This window comes from Elephantulus edwardii, unplaced genomic scaffold, assembly GCF_000299155.1.
Source record: "Elephantulus edwardii isolate Elephantulus edwardi_28Jun2011 unplaced genomic scaffold, EleEdw1.0 scaffold00007, whole genome shotgun sequence".
Classification (NCBI taxonomy): Eukaryota; Metazoa; Chordata; class Mammalia; order Macroscelidea; family Macroscelididae; genus Elephantulus; species Elephantulus edwardii.
Window position 1 is genome coordinate 38,114,454 of NW_006399757.1, and position 20,537 is coordinate 38,134,990.

General features: G+C 41.4%; 1 protein-coding gene across 1 annotated transcript in view; it reads left to right on the forward strand.

The window, feature by feature from the left end:
- Positions 1-20,537, forward strand: part of PLCE1 (phospholipase C, epsilon 1) — a 248,531-nt gene that overhangs the window by 216,383 nt on the left and 11,611 nt on the right. The window contains 6 exon segments of the mRNA XM_006903774.1: positions 913-1,203; positions 7,594-7,757; positions 9,024-9,285; positions 11,875-11,993; positions 14,117-14,245; positions 19,132-19,341. Coding sequence (XP_006903836.1) covers positions 913-1,203; positions 7,594-7,757; positions 9,024-9,285; positions 11,875-11,993; positions 14,117-14,245; positions 19,132-19,341 — 1,175 coding nt within the window.

Sequence of the window (20,537 nt, forward strand, 5' to 3'; positions counted from 1 at the left end):
CCCAAAAAATATAGAATATTGTTAAAATTTCTTTCTACTCTCTGTGTCCTCCTTAGAGATAAGTAACTACTCTTCATAGTTTATTTTGTTTCATTCAAGGGAAATGATCTTTTTAAAGATAATTCAAATGAACTATAATAGAACATACTTGTCTTTTATACTTCTTCTAAGTTTTCACGTAATTTTCTGTAGTATGGCTACCTCATTCTCTTTGCTCCCTGTGTGTTGTCCCTTTGTATGGATACCCTCTAACCAATTGCTACTAATGGAACCTTTGAGTTGTTTCTTGGATTTTATGGTTTGTTTTTACTATTTAAAAAAAATACTAGTGTAAACATTCTTGCCTGTCTCCGATTATATATTTGTGCACATGTAGATACAGGACGGATGTGTTTCAAAGTATTTTGATGCTTTTGATGTAAACTGGCATTGATACATTTCTTTTCAAACTCAATAAATAAATAAAGCTAAGTTGTTTAAAAGACACTTTTTAAAAAAAAAATTCAAGTATAATTTCACAAGTAAAATTTAGCATATTGCAGGATGCTAACACTAGGTGGCACAAATGCCTCAATGCTTAGCTACTAAGTAAAAGAGTAGTAGTTTTTGTGCACCCAGAGGCTCCTAGGAAGAAAGGCCTGGCATCCTGCTTCTAAAAGATTAGAGCCATTGAAAATATTGTTGGACACAGTTCTCTGATACACATGAATCTCATGAGTCAGAATCAACTCAAAGGCAGCTGATTTGCTTGTGGAATATTGTTTCCTATAATGTATTATTACATACGGTGTATATAATTCAATATATAATTATAATAGAATAATATATAATCCAGTATATAATTCAAGTTTGTCTTTCTAAAAGAGCTAAACTTTTCCACACTAACCTGAAACTCATCTTTTGGGAGTTTAGGTTCCTTCGAAGGAATACGGCAGGCCTGGGAAGAGTCTTCGTCCTCTCTCAACCCAACCACATCCCTTAGTGCAATCATTCGAACGCCCAAATGCTATCATATCTCATCCCTGAATGAAAACGCTGCCAAGCGCCTGTGTCGCAGGTATTCTCAGAAACTGATCCAGCACACCACCTGCCAGCTGCTGAGGACGTACCCTGCCGCCACCCGCATCGACTCGTCCAACCCCAACCCCCTCATGTTCTGGCTCCATGGGATCCAGCTTGTGGCCCTCAACTACCAAACAGATGGTAAGGGTCCCGCTTTGCCTGGAATGAGCCATCTTGGCCTTCTTGTTTATGTCCTACATTTCAATAAAATTAGTCTGATAAACAACAGTTTTAAAGCAGGGCAGGATTCCAAACTGGAGCACACCATATGTGAGTGTAAAAGTACAGCTGTGAATTTGATAATTGAATTGTAGTCTTGATGTTTCAGCGTGACAGTAACAGAAAAGAACCTTGAAAGGGAGGCCAGTTTCCTTGTTCTTGCCCCCTTTTAGTACCTTAAACAATTTTTTTTCTTTCTTTTTTTTTTAAAAAAAAAATATGTATATTTGGCACAGCAAACTACCATTTCCCATTCAACAGTTTTTATACTGGCGTTCAGTGATTTGGGCCACGTTGCTTGGTTGGTGCCAGCATCCTCATTATGTCCATTCTAGGTGTTTCACTCCTTTTAACTTCCTCTTTTTGCCCTCCAACTTTCTTACCTATGTTTCAGCATAACTGTTGTCAATTTGGTCTCATTCAGAAGACTTTTCTTGACAGAGCTGTGTCTGGTTTGTTTGCAAAGGACTTTTGGGAGAGAGATTGTCTGTTACCCCTTGATAACCTGTCCCACTGTGTTCTTGTCATCCTAAAAGTGGCATCACTCCAACCACTTTGCAAGTTGAAAACACTTTTCCATCTTCTCATCTCTTTGAGATTGAGAGGAAGAATAAAAGCCAGTGCTCTAAGCGTGGCTGGTGGAAGGAAAACCAGTGCGTGAATGACATGAGTATACAAAGATGTATTTGTGTTTCTCCACTGTTGCTGCGGCTTTGCGGTTACAGAGATTACTGAGGAGGCTTGAAAGTCCTGTCAGTGAATGTCACTGGAAACCAGTCACAACACTACATTCTGGGCTCATGTTATCTTACTTAATTTTCACAACAACCCTGAGGGATGAGTTCATTTATGACCCCCATTTTCCTCTGCCAACCCAAAGGCAGATTGTTCCTGTCCACCAGCTGCTTCCCAGGAGAAACACGGGCAGCTTCTTCTCATAGGATTTACAGCGTCTGAACTCTGGAAACCACTGGACGACCACTGTGAATCAGCTCCCACTTGATGGCATGAGTTGTTCATGGCTGTTATTTGTCAGTTGAGAAAACAAAAGTACAAAGCATCTAGTTATTCACAGGATTAGTTGTTATCACAGGATTAATTACAGGATTAGTTGTAACAATAAAAACAAGGACTATGGGAGTTTAGGGGAGCTCTGGTAGCCTAGTGGTAAGAAGCTGCACTGTAATCCCAAGGCACACGGTTCAAATCCACCAGCTGCTCAGCAAGAGAAAGATGAGCATTCTCCTTTCATGTGATTTACTGGCTTTAAAAACCTGCTGGAGGGTCAGCTGTGGGTCCATTCTGACTCAATGGCACACAACAACAATGACAACAACAACAACATGGGAGTTTAAGGTGCTCTGGTGGCCTCGTGGTAAATTGTGCAGCAATCCCAATGTCACACAGTACAAATCCACCAGCTGCTCTTCAGAAGAAGAATGGGCAGTTTCTTCCCATGTGATTTACTGTCTCTGAAAACCTGCTGGAAGGTCAGCTGTGGGCCCATTCTGACTCAATGGCACATAACAACAACAACATGGGACTTAAGGAGTCCCAGTGTGGCACCAAGTTAACACACATACCTGCAAAAGGTTTGAGGTTCAATTCCACTCAGAGGTGCCTTGGAAGGAAGGATTAGCAATCTACTTCTAAAAAAATGAGCCATTGAGACCCCTCAACACATGAAGTTGCCGTGAGTCATAACATCCTTAGAGGCAACAGGTTATAAGAGTTTAGAAGACAGAGAGCTTTCCTTCTCTTGGTTGTGGGAGGAGGGAGCTGCCCAGAAGAGGAAAAGAATCGATGAGGAAGACTTCTTAGCTCGTTCAGCCAGTGCAGCCTTGACGCTGAACAAGTGAGTAGGAAACAGCTCTTATCACCCATCTCACGCATCTAAACTCAGTCAGATCTTAACTGACAGTGCTAAACCATTAAACCACCGCTGAGCCTTGCCTCTAGCCAAGGTCAAACCACAAGTTTAGCTTTGGGAACCTGGCACTGGCATCAGCAGTACGCATTTGGAGCTGCCACCACAGATATACAGATAAAAATATCAGTCATATTTTTCACCCTTGTTCTATTTGCTTCTTTCCATTTATTTAAACTAAATAAGATAATGCAGATGAAGTACTGTGCTTAGCTGAGTGCCTGGCACATAGCAAGCGTTCCACACATGGTAACTATCATTAAGTGTGCTTGATAAGTTACAAAAGCAGTAGGATTTGGACTCACAAATGGAAATAATAATGGGATATTTTCAAAGTTGTAAAAATTTTTATTTCTCATTGCTTCTCAAACCTGTCCCTGGTGGCTTGCTAGTTCACATTTCTGGACCTGTCTGTAGCCCTGTGTCCACTGGCGCCCTTGGTTATTATGATTCTAAAATATTTTTAAGTAAACTGAAAAGAACTAGCAAAATGGGCTTCTCAAGGAGATGGAAATGCATTTGGCTTTGGATATGCCCTTTCTCCGGAGTCATTGAGACTGGTGCAGACACACTGGCTCTGGCGATGGCAAGGGGAGACATTGCTGAAGGGGACAGTTGCCCTCCTTAGGCCACCTCACAGGCACAGATCACATTTATTGTGACAATTACCTTCCATTCACCCCTGAAAGCTTTGCTTCTCTCCCAAATCAAGCTAGTCCACAATGGGGAAATAGATTGGTTTTATCGGGCAATCCGAACAGCTCCTGTGCATGTGCTATATTGATGGTTTAAATTTGACAGCATACAGTTTGATGGTATCATGGCTGTTGCAAGGCTGGAATGAGATCATATAGAGGGTTCTGTCCAAATCTGAATACGAACAATGTAAGAAGCTGAGAGTTAGCGCAGGTTTTGTCCTCAATGACTTGCAGAGGGACTGCTGATAGTGTTTGGCCACCAGATGTTCTTCTGGTCTTTGTGCTCAAAAGTATGAGAGATATATAGTTAATGCATTAATTCTACAAATTTGTATGAGCATTTTCTGTACCAGCCTCAGTGCCCTTGGTGACCATTGGTGCCTGGGTCAGCAGGGAGCGACCGAGCTGTGACTAGTTCCACAGAGGAGTTGAGACTCCATATGAGCCAACCACAGGCGATCTCTTCCAGCTTTAAATGCTGTCCTTCTGCCACCAAGAAGAGAGACAGCCAGGCGAATATGAGGAGGTCATATGGATGAGAGAGTTAATGGATAAGTCCTGGGGTCATAGAGTGCTGGGCCAGGTCTGTCACTTCCTAGCTGTGGCCAGTGAGTTCACTGTTCTATATAATGCATCACCAAGTGAAATTGTCATGAAGAAAAAGAACTTTAGAGTTTTGAAACAGTCTAGGTTAGAACACAATGATAATAAAATCAGAGTTCAGATCCACATGGGTGTTAACATGAACTCATAATAAAATTCATCCAGTTGCCTTTGAGTCGATTTCTACCCCTGTGAGCCCCATATGCATCATAGCAGAATTGTCTGCACAGGATTCTCGGTGGCTGATGACCCAAACCTCCAGCCTTTTGATTAGCTACCAAGTATTTTTTTTATAGTGATTTATTTACAAAATTTGAACACATTGTTTTCCACACAAGATCCTCCCCACTTCCGTCACCCCCTTACCCATCCAACTGTGCAAGCCCATGATTAACACCCTACTGCCCACTCATCCTCACCCCTCTGCTTCCACTCTCCCCCCACCTGGATCCTCATACTCATTCTATCATTCTACAGTAACAATTCTTTACAGTATGTATCCTTGTGTAACTGAGTTCGTTCACTCAGCAGTAATGCTCTCCAGTAGCAGTGGCAAAGTTTAACAGGACAGCGAGTTGGAGAGGATGTGGTGAGATAGAAACCCTTACACATTGTTGGTGGGATTGTGAAATGGTACAACCACTCTGGAACGCATTTTGGCGCTTCCTCAGAAAGCTGAACATAAACATTCCATATGACCCAGCTATTCTGCAACCAAGTATTTTAATCCTGACAGAGGGCTAGTCGTAAGGTCAGCAGTTTAAAACCACTAGCCACCCTCTGGGAGAAAGGGGAGCAATCTCCTCCTTGTAAATATTTACAGCCTTATGAGTCACTGTGTGTCAGGATCAATTTGACAGCAGTGGGAACTGTTTACTGAACACTTCTCTGTGCCAGATACAAGGCAGGGACTTGCACACATCATCTCATATATCTTTACGACAGCCCTACGAGGCATTCGTTAGGTGGCTTTGTAGTTGGCAATTGGGAGCAAATCCTAGCTGCCATCACTTACTTCATTTACATCTTGGGCATTTCCACTTCATCATGCCTCCACTTCCTTATCCATAGAAATGAAGATCCTAAGAGAATCTGCATTATTGTAAGATGCTGATGCACTTGAAATGCTCAGATGGTGCCTGCCACATATGATCTCAGTATGTCTCCATGTTACATTGGCCAAGCCTGTGTGAGCCAATTTGCTTCCCCCTAAGCCCTTCCTACCCTGCACTTATATTTCTTCGTTGTTATTATTTATAAAACTTTTTCTTTTACTTGTGATTTTAATGATACTTTCATTCATTCATTGTTGCATATTTTACCCCCTCTCCCTACTTCCCCCCTCACTTTTTTTTAATTGTTGCACAGTTGCCTCCCTCCCCCACCCTTGCCCCCTGTACCTCTTATTCTGGGCTGGTTTTGTACGTATAATACCTAATCATATATTCCTTTTAAACAGTTCTTTTCCTTCATTTTCATTATCTGCCCACTCCTACCCTGTTCTCCATCCAGTCCCCTATGTCAGTTCTGCTTTGTAACAGTGGTACTATGCAGTGTCCTTCTGTGACTTTTCTTTGTCACCTGGGAGAAGGGTTTCTTCCCCACTGCAGGCAAGTCAGCTTCTCCTTCACAGAGCAGTCATACCAGAACTGAAAGCACCTAAGAGCTGGGACCCGTTATATAGACAAGAACACCAAGGCCCAAAGGAACTTTCATATGCCTCAGACTTCTTGCCCCAAGGATTCCCATGCACAATAACTTCCAAAACTACATACACAGAAAATTGTTCTGTATGCGCTGAGAGCCACTTTCCCATTACTCGGTGTTGTTTGCCACACTTTTCCTTGATGTCTGTCCATGTAGCAAAGTACACTGTGCGCATGGAAGGAATACTTAAGAGGGAACATTCATCAGGTGAGTCTCATAAACTTACTGCTCATTTGGGTAGTTTTAAACAGACTTGCACCATCAGATGAGCATTTGGGTGTAGGAGAATTTGGAGAGCATTCATCCAGTTGCTCACTAAACAGCTTTGCCAAGTAAAATCTGGCCAAAAAGACCTGAAGCTATTGCAAGGGTTCCCAAAATTTATGACCGAGGGAGTTGTGGACCTGATGTAAATCATGTGGTGGTGGTTTCTTTTTTTCCCTTTATTTAAACTATATATATTTTTTTTTCAAAAAAAAAGAGGTAGAAATCATTTATTATTTTGATTCTAAGATTTCAAAGAAATAGGCTTGGTTTTCTGGTATTCTCCTATTCTTTCTTGGATAATTAAGATTTTAATCTGCATTTGCATAATAAAGTTGTTCCTTCATAAAATTCAGTATAAAATGAAGTATTTCTCGAGATTTTTCAGAGGGATGTGTTATATTTCTAAGGGACAGAGCTTGGTTTGGAGTGAGAATGCTGAAAGTGTCCCATAGATTATAAGCTCTCTACCTGCTGAACCTGTTGTGTCTAGAACACTAATTGGTACGTAGAGGGACCTCAATAAAAAATTCATTGTTGTCAAGTTGAAAATGACTCTTAGCTGGCTTTGCATGGCTGTAAATCAGATGGGAGATTGCCAACCTTTCTTCCACAGAACCTCTGGTGGATTTGAACTGCCAGAGACTTGTGGCCTTTGAGTTAGCAGAGCAGTTTTCTACAGACTATCACCAGAGCTCTCCATGGAATGAATTAATGGTTATTTCTTCATCATGCTTAAGCTTAGAGAAAACAATCAATGCAAAGTTGTCTCTAGGATGTGTGTTTGTGAGTGTGTGCATACTTTTGTGTTTGTCGTAAATATGTATGTCACGAAGCATTTTCTATTTTAACAATTATCACTTGTACAATTCAGTAATATGACATTAATCATGTTGCTCAGTCGTCACCACTCTCTGTTTCCAGATTTTTCTTTCACCTTTAATGAGAGCTTATTAAAGTGGCCCCTGGGTTCTTCCCCCTGCTCTTTCCTACATCCCCATCCTGGGTAACCACTATTACCTATTGAGTTTTGATGTCAGTTTCTAAGAAGGCACTTAAAACACATGATAAAAAGAAGTATTGAGCTACTTATGTTTGTTTTACACTTTACAGATCTCCCTTTACACTTAAATGCAGCAATGTTTGAGGCTAATGGTGGCTGTGGTTATGTTTTGAAACCTCCAGTTCTGTGGGATAAGAACTGTCCCATGTATCAGAAGTTTTCTCCCTTGGAAAGAGAACTGGAAAACATGGAGCCTGCGATCTATTCCTTAACGGTGAGTGTTGTCGGCATATAGTCAGGTATGCCTGTCTTCCTGTTATGAACTCTTTTTCATTCAGGAAGTTACAAAGTTGTTGTATCACCATTTTGACTGTGAGATTTTGTTTTCATAGACTTTCTGTACTTTTCAGAAAGCTGTCGGGTTATGGTTTAGGGATTTATCTCCAGGCATTGGTATTTGCCAGTACCATCTAGATGAAGTTAGGAGGTCCCTACTTCATCTGAAGGGAAGTCTAGTGACCTAATGGCTAAGAAGTAGTTCTGCCAACCCAAAGGCTTGAGATTCGAGTCCACCAGTTGCTCCCAACGAGAACAATGGGCTGTCTCCTCCCCTGTGATTTACTGCCTCTGAAAACCCACTTGTAGGTGACCCCGCTATGGGTCAGTTCCGGAAATGATTCTACAGCACATTTCAGCACAACAAAAATATTTCATCTGAGCTACTGATGACAATTTTTTTCTGTTTATAGAAGGTTATGAATAATTTTTAACAACATGTTCTATGACTTACTCTAGAGCTATTTGAGGAAAAGATCTTGAAGATTAAAAATATATTCCTAAAATGTATTGCAGAGAGTTCATAACAGGTTTACAGGTACATTGTATGAGATCGTAATGCTTTTCCTCTCACTATCTGTGAGAAACTATCTTAAGTAATTAAGTTTCTTATTTAACACTTTATGTGTCTTTGGTAATTTTACTTAGCACACACATCAATCAATTTCTATACATCATTTCAGTAATATTGGTTCCACCCTTGACATTGTGTCAATGCTTTCATTATTTCCATTCTAGTTTTTTCTGTTCTTTTAGTCTCTCTGTCCCCCAAGCTAATCATTTATGCTTTAGAGCTGCTGTTGTCCATTTGGTCTCACACAGGTAATTTTTGTAAAGACCTCAGTTCTGGAACTAAGCTTGTCTTTTTTTTTTTTTTTAGCTGTTTAATTCAAAGGTGATTTCCAGGAGATATTTGAACATGGTGAACATTGAAAGGTTATAAGTAGGTGAATGCTGTTGACAAAATAGGCTTTTCACATGGTTACAGTCATGTGATTTCCTGATTCCAATTGCTTACGTCTTCTTAGCAGCTTTTATTAATTATTTACCTGATACATTCCAGAGTGTTCCTTGTCTGTGTGGAGGGAAAGGGAGAAAGAGACGGAAAGGGCTAAAGACAGAGAGATTGTCTTGAGTTTGGCTTTTGGGTTTTTGTGGGGTCTTTTCATCTTCAGTAACATTGACCCTTTTGTTTTCTCCACAGATTGTCTCTGGTCAAAATGTGTGTCCTAGCAACAGCACGGGCAGCCCATGTATAGAGGTTGACGTCCTGGGCATGCCCCTGGACAGCTGCCATTTCCGCACGAAGCCCATCCACCGGAACACTCTGAACCCCATGTGGAACGAGCAGTTTCTCTTCCGGGTTCACTTTGAAGACCTTGTATTTCTTCGCTTTGCTGTAGTGGAAAACAACAGTTCAGCAGTAACTGCTCAGAGAATCATTCCACTCAAGGCTTTAAAACGAGGTAGAACAATATTGTTAAAATCCTGGCAAGTGTTGTAAGTGGACAGTGGACAGGCCCAGAGTTTTTAATACTCTTCTCGCTACTTTTTTTTTTCTTCTGTTTTTGAGTATGTTCGACATTTTTTCATTTTAACAAGTTACAAGTAAGAGGCAGAAGGAAATAACATGCATTTGAACACTTTTAAAGCACATCTGAAAAGTTGTTTTTCTTTTACATTTCTTGGTGGCTCTGTGATTAGGCAGTTGCTACTCAGAAGGTCAGAGATTCAAAACCATCTGCTACTCTTCAGGGAAACAGCGTGGCAGTCTGCTTCCATAAAAATGTACAGCCTTGGAGACCTGTGGGAAGTTCCATTCTGTTCTATATTATGGGTCAGCATGAACTTCATGGCATAGACTTTTTATTAAGTGCAGCTTCTCTCATTCCTCCTGACGTTAAGAGCAACAGTTGTTATTTTCCTGTTTTCACACATCCCTTCCCAGATAGCACCCATAGCACCCCAGTATTTTCAGAGGGAAGGCTGTGGTAGTCACATCAGGGCAGCAGTTGTTCTGTGGCAGATTCATGTTCTATGTGGGACACCCAGGTTTGAACCCAGAAATACACCTGGTGCCCAGCCACTACCCATCCATCCATAGAGGCTTCCGTGTTGATATGACGCTGAATAGATGCTCGTGATCTGCTTCCAAAACCAGCCAGTGGAAACCCTCTAGGTTATAATTGTTTGCTTCTGTCGAGCATGTGGTCACCATGAATCTGAGGCGGATCCCAGGGTGTGGCTTCATTCCACATTTCTGACCAGCTCTCAGAGGATGCTGACTCGGCTGGTCCACCTCCGACACCATCCTCTCAGCTTCACAGACATGTTCATTTCCTGCTCTTTGTCCTCTTCCTGTTTCACTTCTTCATTGTGCAAATGGCCCTAGATCTTGGCAGAAATGTAAGAAACTACAAAGAACCAAATGGTAAACATTTTACAGGTATTCATGTTTTTTATCACTCAGAAATAATGATTACATTTGTGTATCTCTTGTGGGCTTTCTTTTTCTCTGTTTACAGAGAAAACATATTTTTAGCATAAGCATATATTTTGTTTATGTATTTTTAACAAATAGGTTATCTATATAACAACAACAACACTGTTAGTGTTTTCAACATGTTTATTTTCACTTAGTAATATATAGACAGTGAGAAATTAAATAGCTATGCATCTGTATTAACCAATTTTTTCCCCAAGAATTAACACCAGTGACCATCAAGTGAGTTCTAATTCATGGTGATACACAAATGCCACACCCCCGATTTACAGGCTCCAAGTCTGTATTTTATTCCTCCAAGAGCTCCAGATGACTAATAAGCATGTCAAAGTTGGAAGAGCAGTGCACAAACTTTCTGGAGAGAAACAATAAACTGAAGTTCCCCAGCATCCCCAAAGGCCGTCCAGACCCTGCACTTCCTAGTGGAATGGCTCTGGCCTTGGCTCAGGATTCTCTGTCCTTCCCACTCCACAGCTAACACTCCCTCTGGCTTCCAGTGCTGGGCTCTTGCTGGGCACCGATTCCAACCTTGGCTCATTTACACCAATGCTGTTTCTGTTAGCTGTTCTTGAATTGGACTCAGATTCATAGTGACCACACATCCAGCAGACTTGAACGTGTCAGAGTGGAACTTGTTCCCTAGGATTTTTCATGGCTCACTTTTCAGAAATAAATAGCCACTGCCACTGAGTTGATTCCGGCTCATAGTGACTCTCCACCAGGTTTCCAAGGCTACTGAAGTTTAAGGGAAGCAAAGGGGGCTCATTTTTCTATCATGAAGCAGCAAGGAGATTTGACCTGGTGACCATTGCATTAGTAGCACTTTTGGTTAGCAGTGCAACCTGGAAACTAGTATACCACCAGGACTCCTTGGCCAAATCCACTGCCTGCCTTTGAGTTGATTCCTGCTCATGGCAACCCTCCATCTGGTTTCCAGGGCCACACCTGCCTTTACAGCAGGAGACCACCTATCTACTCCCACAGAGTGGATGGCGGATTTGAACCATCAACCTTTCGGTTAACAATACAGTAAGTTACACACTACCAGAGGTCCTCACGGAGTCTGCGTGAGTTCAGACAGCCAACTTTTCAGCTACCAGTCAAATCCATAACCTCTTTGCAGTCCCCAGGAACTCTGCACGTTAATCGCATATTACTCTATTTTATACACTTCCAATTATTCCATTTTATACACTTCTAAATACACACACTATAATGTATTTAATTAGTCTGATTATTAGTATTTTTATGACCACTGAAGCTGTTCCAAGATGGATAAAGAAAGGAATATTTGTAAAATAGATAACCTTACTATAAAAGCTATCTAATATTTCTATTCTTATTTTCTCATATGTTCTTAAATTCTAAGCAATACCTGGGCAAACTAGTTACCCTAGACAGTCTGCAGGCGGCAGCACCGTCCCACTGAAAAGGCACCCCTGCTCATCTCCTGGTCTGCTAGCCACCTGTCCTTGTGGATCTCCCTGGGGTGTCCCTTTGCAGAGTTCTGCAGTGTAGTTAACAGGCCTCTCCCAATGCTGCGTTATTCTAGGATACCGACATCTTCAGCTGCGAAACCTCCACAATGAAGTCTTAGAAATCTCCAGTTTATTCATAAACAGCAGAAGGATGGAAGAAAATTCCTCTGGAAGTACCATACCAGCCTCTTTGGTAATTAAATGCTATTTCCAAAACACTGTTCCTGAAAGGGGGCTAGTACACTGGAGGCCAGTGCTGGAAAGAGGTCTTTTAGAATCATTAATGGGTAGCTGTGGAAAAAACTAATAATGGCTGACACCTGGCACATACACCAAATACTTTGCATATATTACCTCACTTAACCATGTCAGTAGTTTCATGAGGCACAGATTTGCATCATCTCCATTATACTGAAGAGGAAAGTAAGAGCTAAGTACCTTGTTCGAAGTCCCAGGACTAGCGCCCAGCAGCCCAGGATTTAACTCCAGCTCGCCCAGTGTCAAAGGAGGTTGCATACAGATGCAAGCTAGTGCTTGCTAGGGGGGGCAAGCCAAAAAATAGCAAACTGGGGAAAGAGACTAATTAAGCAAAACCTAGTAGGGAGCATCTTGATCCTTCTAGAAATTTTTGCTCAAACCTAGTAAAGGCTTTGTTTTTTTCCCAGTCCTGGAAGAGATCTCACAGATGGAGCAGGGGTGGGCTGGGCCATGGGGTGCTGCTGGCATTGTGTGACTTGCACCCTGGCACTCAACCTGTGGAATCGACACCCTTGGATAACTGGAGAGGGATGCTACAAAAAGTACCAAGGTTGCAGATTCTGCATTTTAATGAGTTCAGGAAACGTTAGTACCCTTGGAAGTTCTAGAACCACTGGGCCAGGACTTATCCCATTAGTGCAGGTTGTTCTTTCCATTATTATTTCCTCTTTTTTATTTTTTTTTAATTATTATTTTGTGTGCGTGTACCGTCAAATGAGATCTGACTGGTACAGGAGGATATTGCACCTCCTTCCTCCGGCAGAGCATCTGGTGGATTCGAACCGTGTTCCTCTGGGATTGCAGTGCAGCTTCTTGACACTAGGCCACCAGAGCTCCCCTCATTCCATTATTATTTCCTCTTTATCAAAATGAAAATTCATCTAAAAGCTGCCACTGTTTAACTACCTTCTTTCTGATAACTCGGTCACTTTGGCATCATCCTATACTCCAGCATAGTCTTACCAGTCGTTGAAAAGACACCAGTGCGCCAGATCTGCTCGTAGGGTTCTGACCTTGGATCTGACCATCACTTTAACCTTCTCTCCCCCTAACCTGGTCAGTTTCTTCTACCTTGAAAATGAGTGAGTAGCTATTAATGTGCAGCATTCAGAGGATTAGAATTTGCACATCTACCCAGTCATCTCTACTAGACCTGCTTTTAAAAACATTCATATTTTATTTTAAGTAGAAATGTACTCCCATTCCCATTCAGCAGTTTTCAAACCTATTGATCAGTGACATTGTTTGCATTCTTCACACTCTGTCAAAATCCTCCTTCTTTCTATTGAAATTGTTTCACACCACACCTCCTTCATTTAGACTCCTTGCCCCTGGCCTTCTTATCCATTCATCCTTCATAGTAACTGTTGTTCATTTGCTGTGATTTTGATCACTTTAAAAAAAGATATAATACCCCAAAATTAAAATCTACTTCTTGAGCTTAATTGATACCTAATTTAAAGGTGACTTGCAATAAAAAATTCCATTTAAGAGTAACTCAGAGCAATAGTCTTGGGGACTCTTCCAGCCTCAGTAGGTCCAGCGAGTCTGAATTCTTTAAGAATCTGAAGCTCTGTTCTACATTTTACCCCTTTTATCAGAATCTGTTACACTCTGGGTCAGAATGTTCAGTAACGGTAGCCATGCAACAGATGTATCCTTTGTATTATGAGGGGGGTTTCTTGTGCCTTGAAGGAGAGAGCATTTTATTTGTCAGAACATCATCCAAAATTCTAGCCAAACATTCTAAAGAGTGCAGGAACCCATTAGATACTACTTAAAGTCAAATCATAAGTAAAGATTAACCTGCATTTCAGATAATATCAAGCACTACTTAAAATGAGAAGAAGTGTTTTGATTTAAAGCATACTCTTGTTAAATTTCCTCTCTGGATAATTGAGGAAATGTGTACTTCAAAGAGATATATCTGATTGTAAGAGGATTTTCTTCATTTGCACTTGCATGTTCCCAAACATGCACCTATCTAAGTAAATATCTGTATTGAATTTAGCCTTGATAAGTTATTTAATGTGAGAAACTATGTGATTTTCTTGACAGATGTTTAATACAGAAGAAAGAAAATGTTTGCAGACACACAGAGTCACAGTGCACGGGGTCCCAGGTCCAGAGCCCTTTACTATATTTACTATAAATGGAGGTACCAAGGCAAAGCAGCTTCTCCATCAAGTAAGTCTACAGACTCATAACTGGATGAATTGAATGTCTAATACATATTGATGTACCTCGTGCTTGTGTGTATAGATGTGTACGTGCCTAGAATTGTGTAGACGCACACATTTATAAAGCTCTATATTGATGATCTACATTTTTTTCATTATAAATATATTACTGACCATTGAGTCCTGCTCAGGAATGATCTGAGGTGCTCTGGTGGCTTGTGGGTTAGTGTTGGACCCTAACGGATGATGCAGTCTACTGCTGTTCAGATTTACAGCCTCAGAAACTCGGTGTGGCATTTCCACTCTGTAAGATCCTGTCAGGTCACTGTTGTTTGTTAGGTTCATCAAGTTGGCTATAAAGTATAGAGACCCTTGAACCCCAGATCTGAACCTTGCCCTTGTCTATACCATCGTCACACTCTCTATCATATGCTTAAGTATTGTTGTTGTTGTTGTTATGTGCTGTCAAGTCACTTGTGACTCATAGTGACCCTATGTACAACAGCCCTAAACTCCACTTTGTCCTGTGCCAATCACACCATCTCCGACACACCCATCCCAATTGCCCCAGTCGCTGAATCAATCCACCTCATAGAGGGCCTTCCCCTCCTGCGCTGTCCTTCCACCTTACCAAGCATGATGTCCTTCTCCAAGGACCAGTCTCTCCTTACAACATGTCCAAAGTATGTTAGACAGAGCCTCAGAATCCTTGCCTCCAAGGGGCCACCCGGTTTGACCCTTTCCAGGATGAATCTGTTTGTTTTCCTAGCAGTCCCTGGTACCCTCAGTACTCTTCTCCAGCACCACAGCTCAAAGGCATCAATTCTCCCTCTATCCTCCTTAGTCATTGTCCAGCTCTCTGATGCATAAAAAGTGATTGCAAAGACCATGGCCTGTATCAGATGCACCTTAGTCTCCAGAGAGACGACACCATTGCTCTTCAGTACTTTGAAGAGGTCCCTAACAGCAGACTTTCCCATCGCAATACGTCTTTTAATTTCCTGGCTACTGGTGCCGAGAGTGTTGACTGTGGAGCCAAGCAACTGAAGCTGTGAACAATCTCAATCTCTTCACCATCCATCCTGATGCTGCCAATTGGCCCAGTGGTGAGAATCTTTGTCTTCTTGACATTGAGCCTCAATCCATATTGTAGGCTGCAGTCCTTGACACTCTGCAGCAGGCGCTTCAGGTCCTCCTCACTTTCTGCAAGCAGGGTTGTGTCATCTGCATAACGCAGGTTGTTGATAGATCTTCCACCAATCTTGACCCCACATTCCTCGTCATAGAGCCCAGCCTCCCAGATAATCTGTTCTGCATACAATCAATGACTTATTCATTGCAAATACATTTTTTTAAAAGACATAAACGCAGGTTCTATACATGGATTTCACCTGATGGTATGCATAGGAATCAGATTGATTATATCTGTGGAAAGAACCGTTGGAGAAGCTCAATATCAGCGGTGAAAACTAGGCCAGGAGCTGATTGTGGAACAGACCACCAATTACTCATATGCAAGTTCAAGCTGAAGCTGAGGAAAATTAAACCAAGTCCATGGGAACCAAAATATGACTTTGAGTCTATCCCCCCAGAATTTCAGAACCATCTCAGGAACAGGTTTGAGGCCTTGAACACTAATGAGCAAAGATCAGATGAGTTGTGGGAGGATATCAAGGGTATCATCCAGGAAGAGTGCAAACGGTCATTGAAAAGACAGAAGAGGAAGAGAAGACAAAATGGATGTCAGAAGAGACTCTGAAAATGGCACTGGAGCGCAGAGAAGCCAAAGCATAAGGAAGAACTCAAGATACCAAAGAGTTGAATAGAAGATTTCAAAAGGCAGCACGGGATGACAAAGTAAAATATTACAATGAAATGTGCAAGGAGTTAGAGTCAGAAAATCAAAAGGGCCGAACTCGCTCAGCATTTCTTAATCTCAAGGAATTGAAGAACAAATTCAAACCTCGAGTTGCTATAATCAAGGATGCTTTAGGAAGAATATTAAATGATCCAGGAAGTATTAAAAGAAGATGGAAAGAATATACTGAGTCACTGTATCGAAAGGAATTGGCTTAAGCAGTAGAAGTCAAACATTACTTGACAGCAGAGAGATTTGTTTGGTTTAAGGATGATGTAGTTGACAATACTATATTACCTCAGTTAGTAAAGAATAATTTTTAGAAACTCTTCAGCCTCACAAACTCCAAAACCTATGATCTTCTACAATGTGAACTCTTTCCCTCCAAGCTTAAACATGGTCATCCTCCCTAACTCAGAGTGAACTGTTCCTGCCACCGAGTCCGAACCGACTCATAGCTGCCCCTCCAGCAGGTTTCCATGACTATAAAACAAATGGAAGGAGACTACCTATCTTTCTCCCAAGGAGTTGCAGGTGGATTTGAACCATCAGAGAGATGCCATCTTTGGGTTAGCAGTGGAACTCCCTACAGACTATGCCAATTTGCCCTTGAGCTGATTGGCCATTGAACTCCTGACCATTTGATTGGAGGCCACTTGACCTCCAAGTGATAGAACATCTGGATGGACTAGGTGGCCAAGTAGACACCTTCTTCAGCTCTCCAGCTTCAGGCTTTCCTTTGTATGTTGAGCAACTTTCTGAGTTTCCTTGGCCCTTGGTAATGAGCTTTGATGTGCCATTCTGCTTGATGTGAAGAGTCCTAGAGAACTAGAGCCCAGTGTCCTGAAGAGAGCAGGAATCCGATAGATAACGCCTACAGCTCTGAACCCCGTAACAGAACAGGCCTGAAACCCTTCCCCTTCAGTGTCTCTGCGCAGGATTCTCTTTTTATATCCTTGGTTCTCTTCTCATATCTCAGATCCTTGTAAGAAATCAGAAACAAAGACAGCTGCTCAAAGTGCCAAGGCAGGCTTTAGATGCCATTGCTTTTCTCAGCACCCCAGTAACTGTCTATCACTCACTGCTTGGAACAGCAACAGTCTAATATCCTTGCAGATTATATTATCCTTTGCCCAATTCAGAATCCCTTTTCCTCCTTGAGGTAGACCAAGAGGAGGAAAACTCCATGTTTCCTGTGCAGTTAAGGTATGTGATGAAATGGAGCTGAGATCATACATATAACATATGGGAATTCAAGACTGGTTGAACTTAATAATAACTATTAATAAATAAACAGTTCTTCTATTTAAGAAGACATCTCTGTACAGGCTAGAGGACTTTCTATTGCACAGCATTTTAGAATTGACTTAAACTTAATCAGTTAAAATAAGTATCAGATTTCATAGTTTATGAGCACATGCTACTGCCAAGATGTTTTATTTTGTTTTTCATTAAATGAATCATAAATTTCAGTTATTGAGACAAAGTTCTTTGGATTTCAGAGAATCTATAAAGTAAGGAAAGGTCTCCATGAGCCACTCATAAAAAAGCAACCATTACTTCATTGTTACCCCATGTTAATAATTGCATGGATATAAAGGGAAGACTGAAGAGTGGGTGACATTGACCATCTTGTAGAGGTGACAGTCAGTGGTGACAGCTCTGCCACAGGAAGCTTCACGTCCTGGATTATTCCTGTGGTGGTATTTATATGTTTCAGTCGGTCTCTCTGCCTTGCGCCCAGAGTTAGTACCACCAGCATCAATTATAGAGGTAGATCTCCATGAAGGGACACAATTTGCTTGCGAATCTTCTGCACCCTCCCTCCCTCCCTTCTGGGCACATTCTGTTTTCCTGCACATGAGACATAGCACGGTCACATGTTAACTCTGAGAGTTGTCTGAGGAGAAGGGAGCTTGCTTCTTCCAGGCCAGATAGTGGCAGCCTTTTCTCTGGCACCCCTCACAGGAAGGCAGCCAAAGTTTATCCACTGTGATTAACCTTCGCCTTCTTCCAGTCCAGCCTTTTGCCAATGCCTTGTCTAATAAGAGGGAGAAAGAATACCTCAGTAAAATGACTCATAATGATTCTTGAGCTCTCCTAATGTGTTATGCTTTAAGTGTTATAGTTGTAAAGTGAAACAAAATCGAGAGATTTTTACTCTTTTTGTTCCCAGTGCATATTGTTACCGTTGTTATGTGCCTTCAAGTCAAAACCAACTCTTAACTGACTCTCCAGCAGGTTTTCAGATATGAGTTTGCGCAGGGGAGAAGCTTACCCGCCTTTCTTCCTTAGAGCAGCTGGTGGGTTTCAATAGCCTGCCTGTGGGATGGGAATGCATCTTCTTACCCACTAGGCTGCCAGATTTGGGGAAAATGAGATCTCTAAAAGGTTAAATAACTTAACAAAGCCGCACAGGCAGTAAGTATTAAAGGCAGCCCTCAGACCCCGGTCAGTCTGGCTCCAGACTTGTCTTAACCACCTTGTTTACCAGAGTTGGTAGCCGGCAAAGAAAACAGTACTGTCGGCACACTGTCAGGAGATTATTAAAAAGCAAACTCCCAAAAATTTTTGGTCAGATGAGCCTTTAGCCCAGTGAACCTTCCATTAGAAGGAGATTGAGTGTTTCTAGCATGAGAGAAAAAGAGGCTGTGTTAGTCCAAACCGGACTAGGTTCTTTGCCCTTTTCCTCCCGCATTAGGAGATTTCAAAGACCTAAGCTTATGGATGGAGAAGCCTAAAAGGTTTTTCATTCAGAAGGGACTTTCATTCCAGCAGTGAGAAAAATAGTTACACTGTCTGGGAATTATTAATAAATTATGCTGTTACCCAGAGTGAACATAAACAATCCTTTCAAACATAAGAAAAATTTTTAAGACCTTCAAAAAAAAAAGTATTAATGCAACACTCTAGAGTAGGTTTCACTTCTAAAGGAAACATTGAACATAACTGGACATCATGAAGATGAACTTGAATTAAAGTTTTTGCCTCACTCTTCAGAGGTGTGCTTCAATTTCTCTTTACTTTTTCTTTAGATTTTGATAGCAGAGGAAGGCACCAAACCTATTGCAGCAGACTACTTTTTGATGGAAGAAAAGTATTTAATATCAAAAGAAAAGAATGAATGCAGGAAACAACCATTCCAGAGAGTCATTGGGCCTGAAGAAGAGATCATGCAGATTTTAAGCAGCTGGTTTCCCGAGGAGGGATATGTTGGCAGGATTGTCTTAAAAACCCAGCAGGAAGTAAGTATGTCCAGGAAACAGCTTGGGATTGGATTAACCATCTCAACAGTATCAAATTTAGAATTTCGTGTAATTCCAACTCGACTTAGATTAACCTTCTTAACAAATGTTGAGAAGTTACTTTAGTCCTCAGCATATATTCAGAGTGTTATTGCTAGGTTATAGATATTTCAGTCTGCAAATTGTCACTTATTAACCACAGGCATGAGAATGTAATGGTTTACAGATGTATGTATGTATGTATGTATGTCATCAACTGTGGGCACAGTATTTTCTTTACATGTGTGAAAAGACACTGTTGTCAATGCAAGGCCTGTAGGAATTTGATTGTCTTGTTGTGTGCTCTCAAGTCAGAACCCATCGCTGACCCTCTACCAGGTATTCAGAGGCAGTTAATCGCTTGGGAGGAAATTGCCCATCTTTCCTCCTGTGGAGCAACTGGTGGATTCAAACCACGCCCCTTCAGGATTGCAGCATAGTTTCTTTCTTGTGGGCCACAAAAGCTTTCTTACTGGTACCTATTTAAGTCTTGGATAATAAAGAGGGTCTGTGCTTAAAACAAATGTATTTTTTTGAAAATATTTCATAACGTCATACACAGTAAGAACCATTTCTCTACCCGTAGGAGGAACCCTGTGATGTAGTGGGTAAGGATTCAGTTGCTAACCAAAAGGACAGTGGTTCAAACCCACCAGTGGCCCCATAGGAGACAGATGTAGCTTCTGTTAGAGAAGACCTTGAAAGCCCAATGGGACAATTCTACTCTGTCCTGTAGGGTTCCTTTGAGACAGAATCAATTTGATGGCGATAGCTTTGGGTTTTGGACTGTCCTCGTGCTCGTTCCCATGTTGGAAATAGTGTAAGGCTGCCATGTTGATCTAGATTGGTTGGTTCCTTTTGGCATTGCTGATGGAGCACTGTTGGGTTTATTGGGGGTTTTTTCCTGTTTGTTTTCAGAATAAGCTGATAGGAGCCCTCTTCTTACTACCAATTTCTTTAAGTAAATAGCAAGTCATTGCTCAAGCAGGGAAATAATGATTTATGAGATACCAATAAGGAAACTTTGGAGTTACTTTAACAGTTTGACTGAACAGTTCTTTTTTTAAAAATTTTTTTTTAATATTTTTAATGAGCATTTACAGAGATTTTGGATTTCCATTCATTCATTGCTGCACTTCTCTCCCCCCCCCACCCCC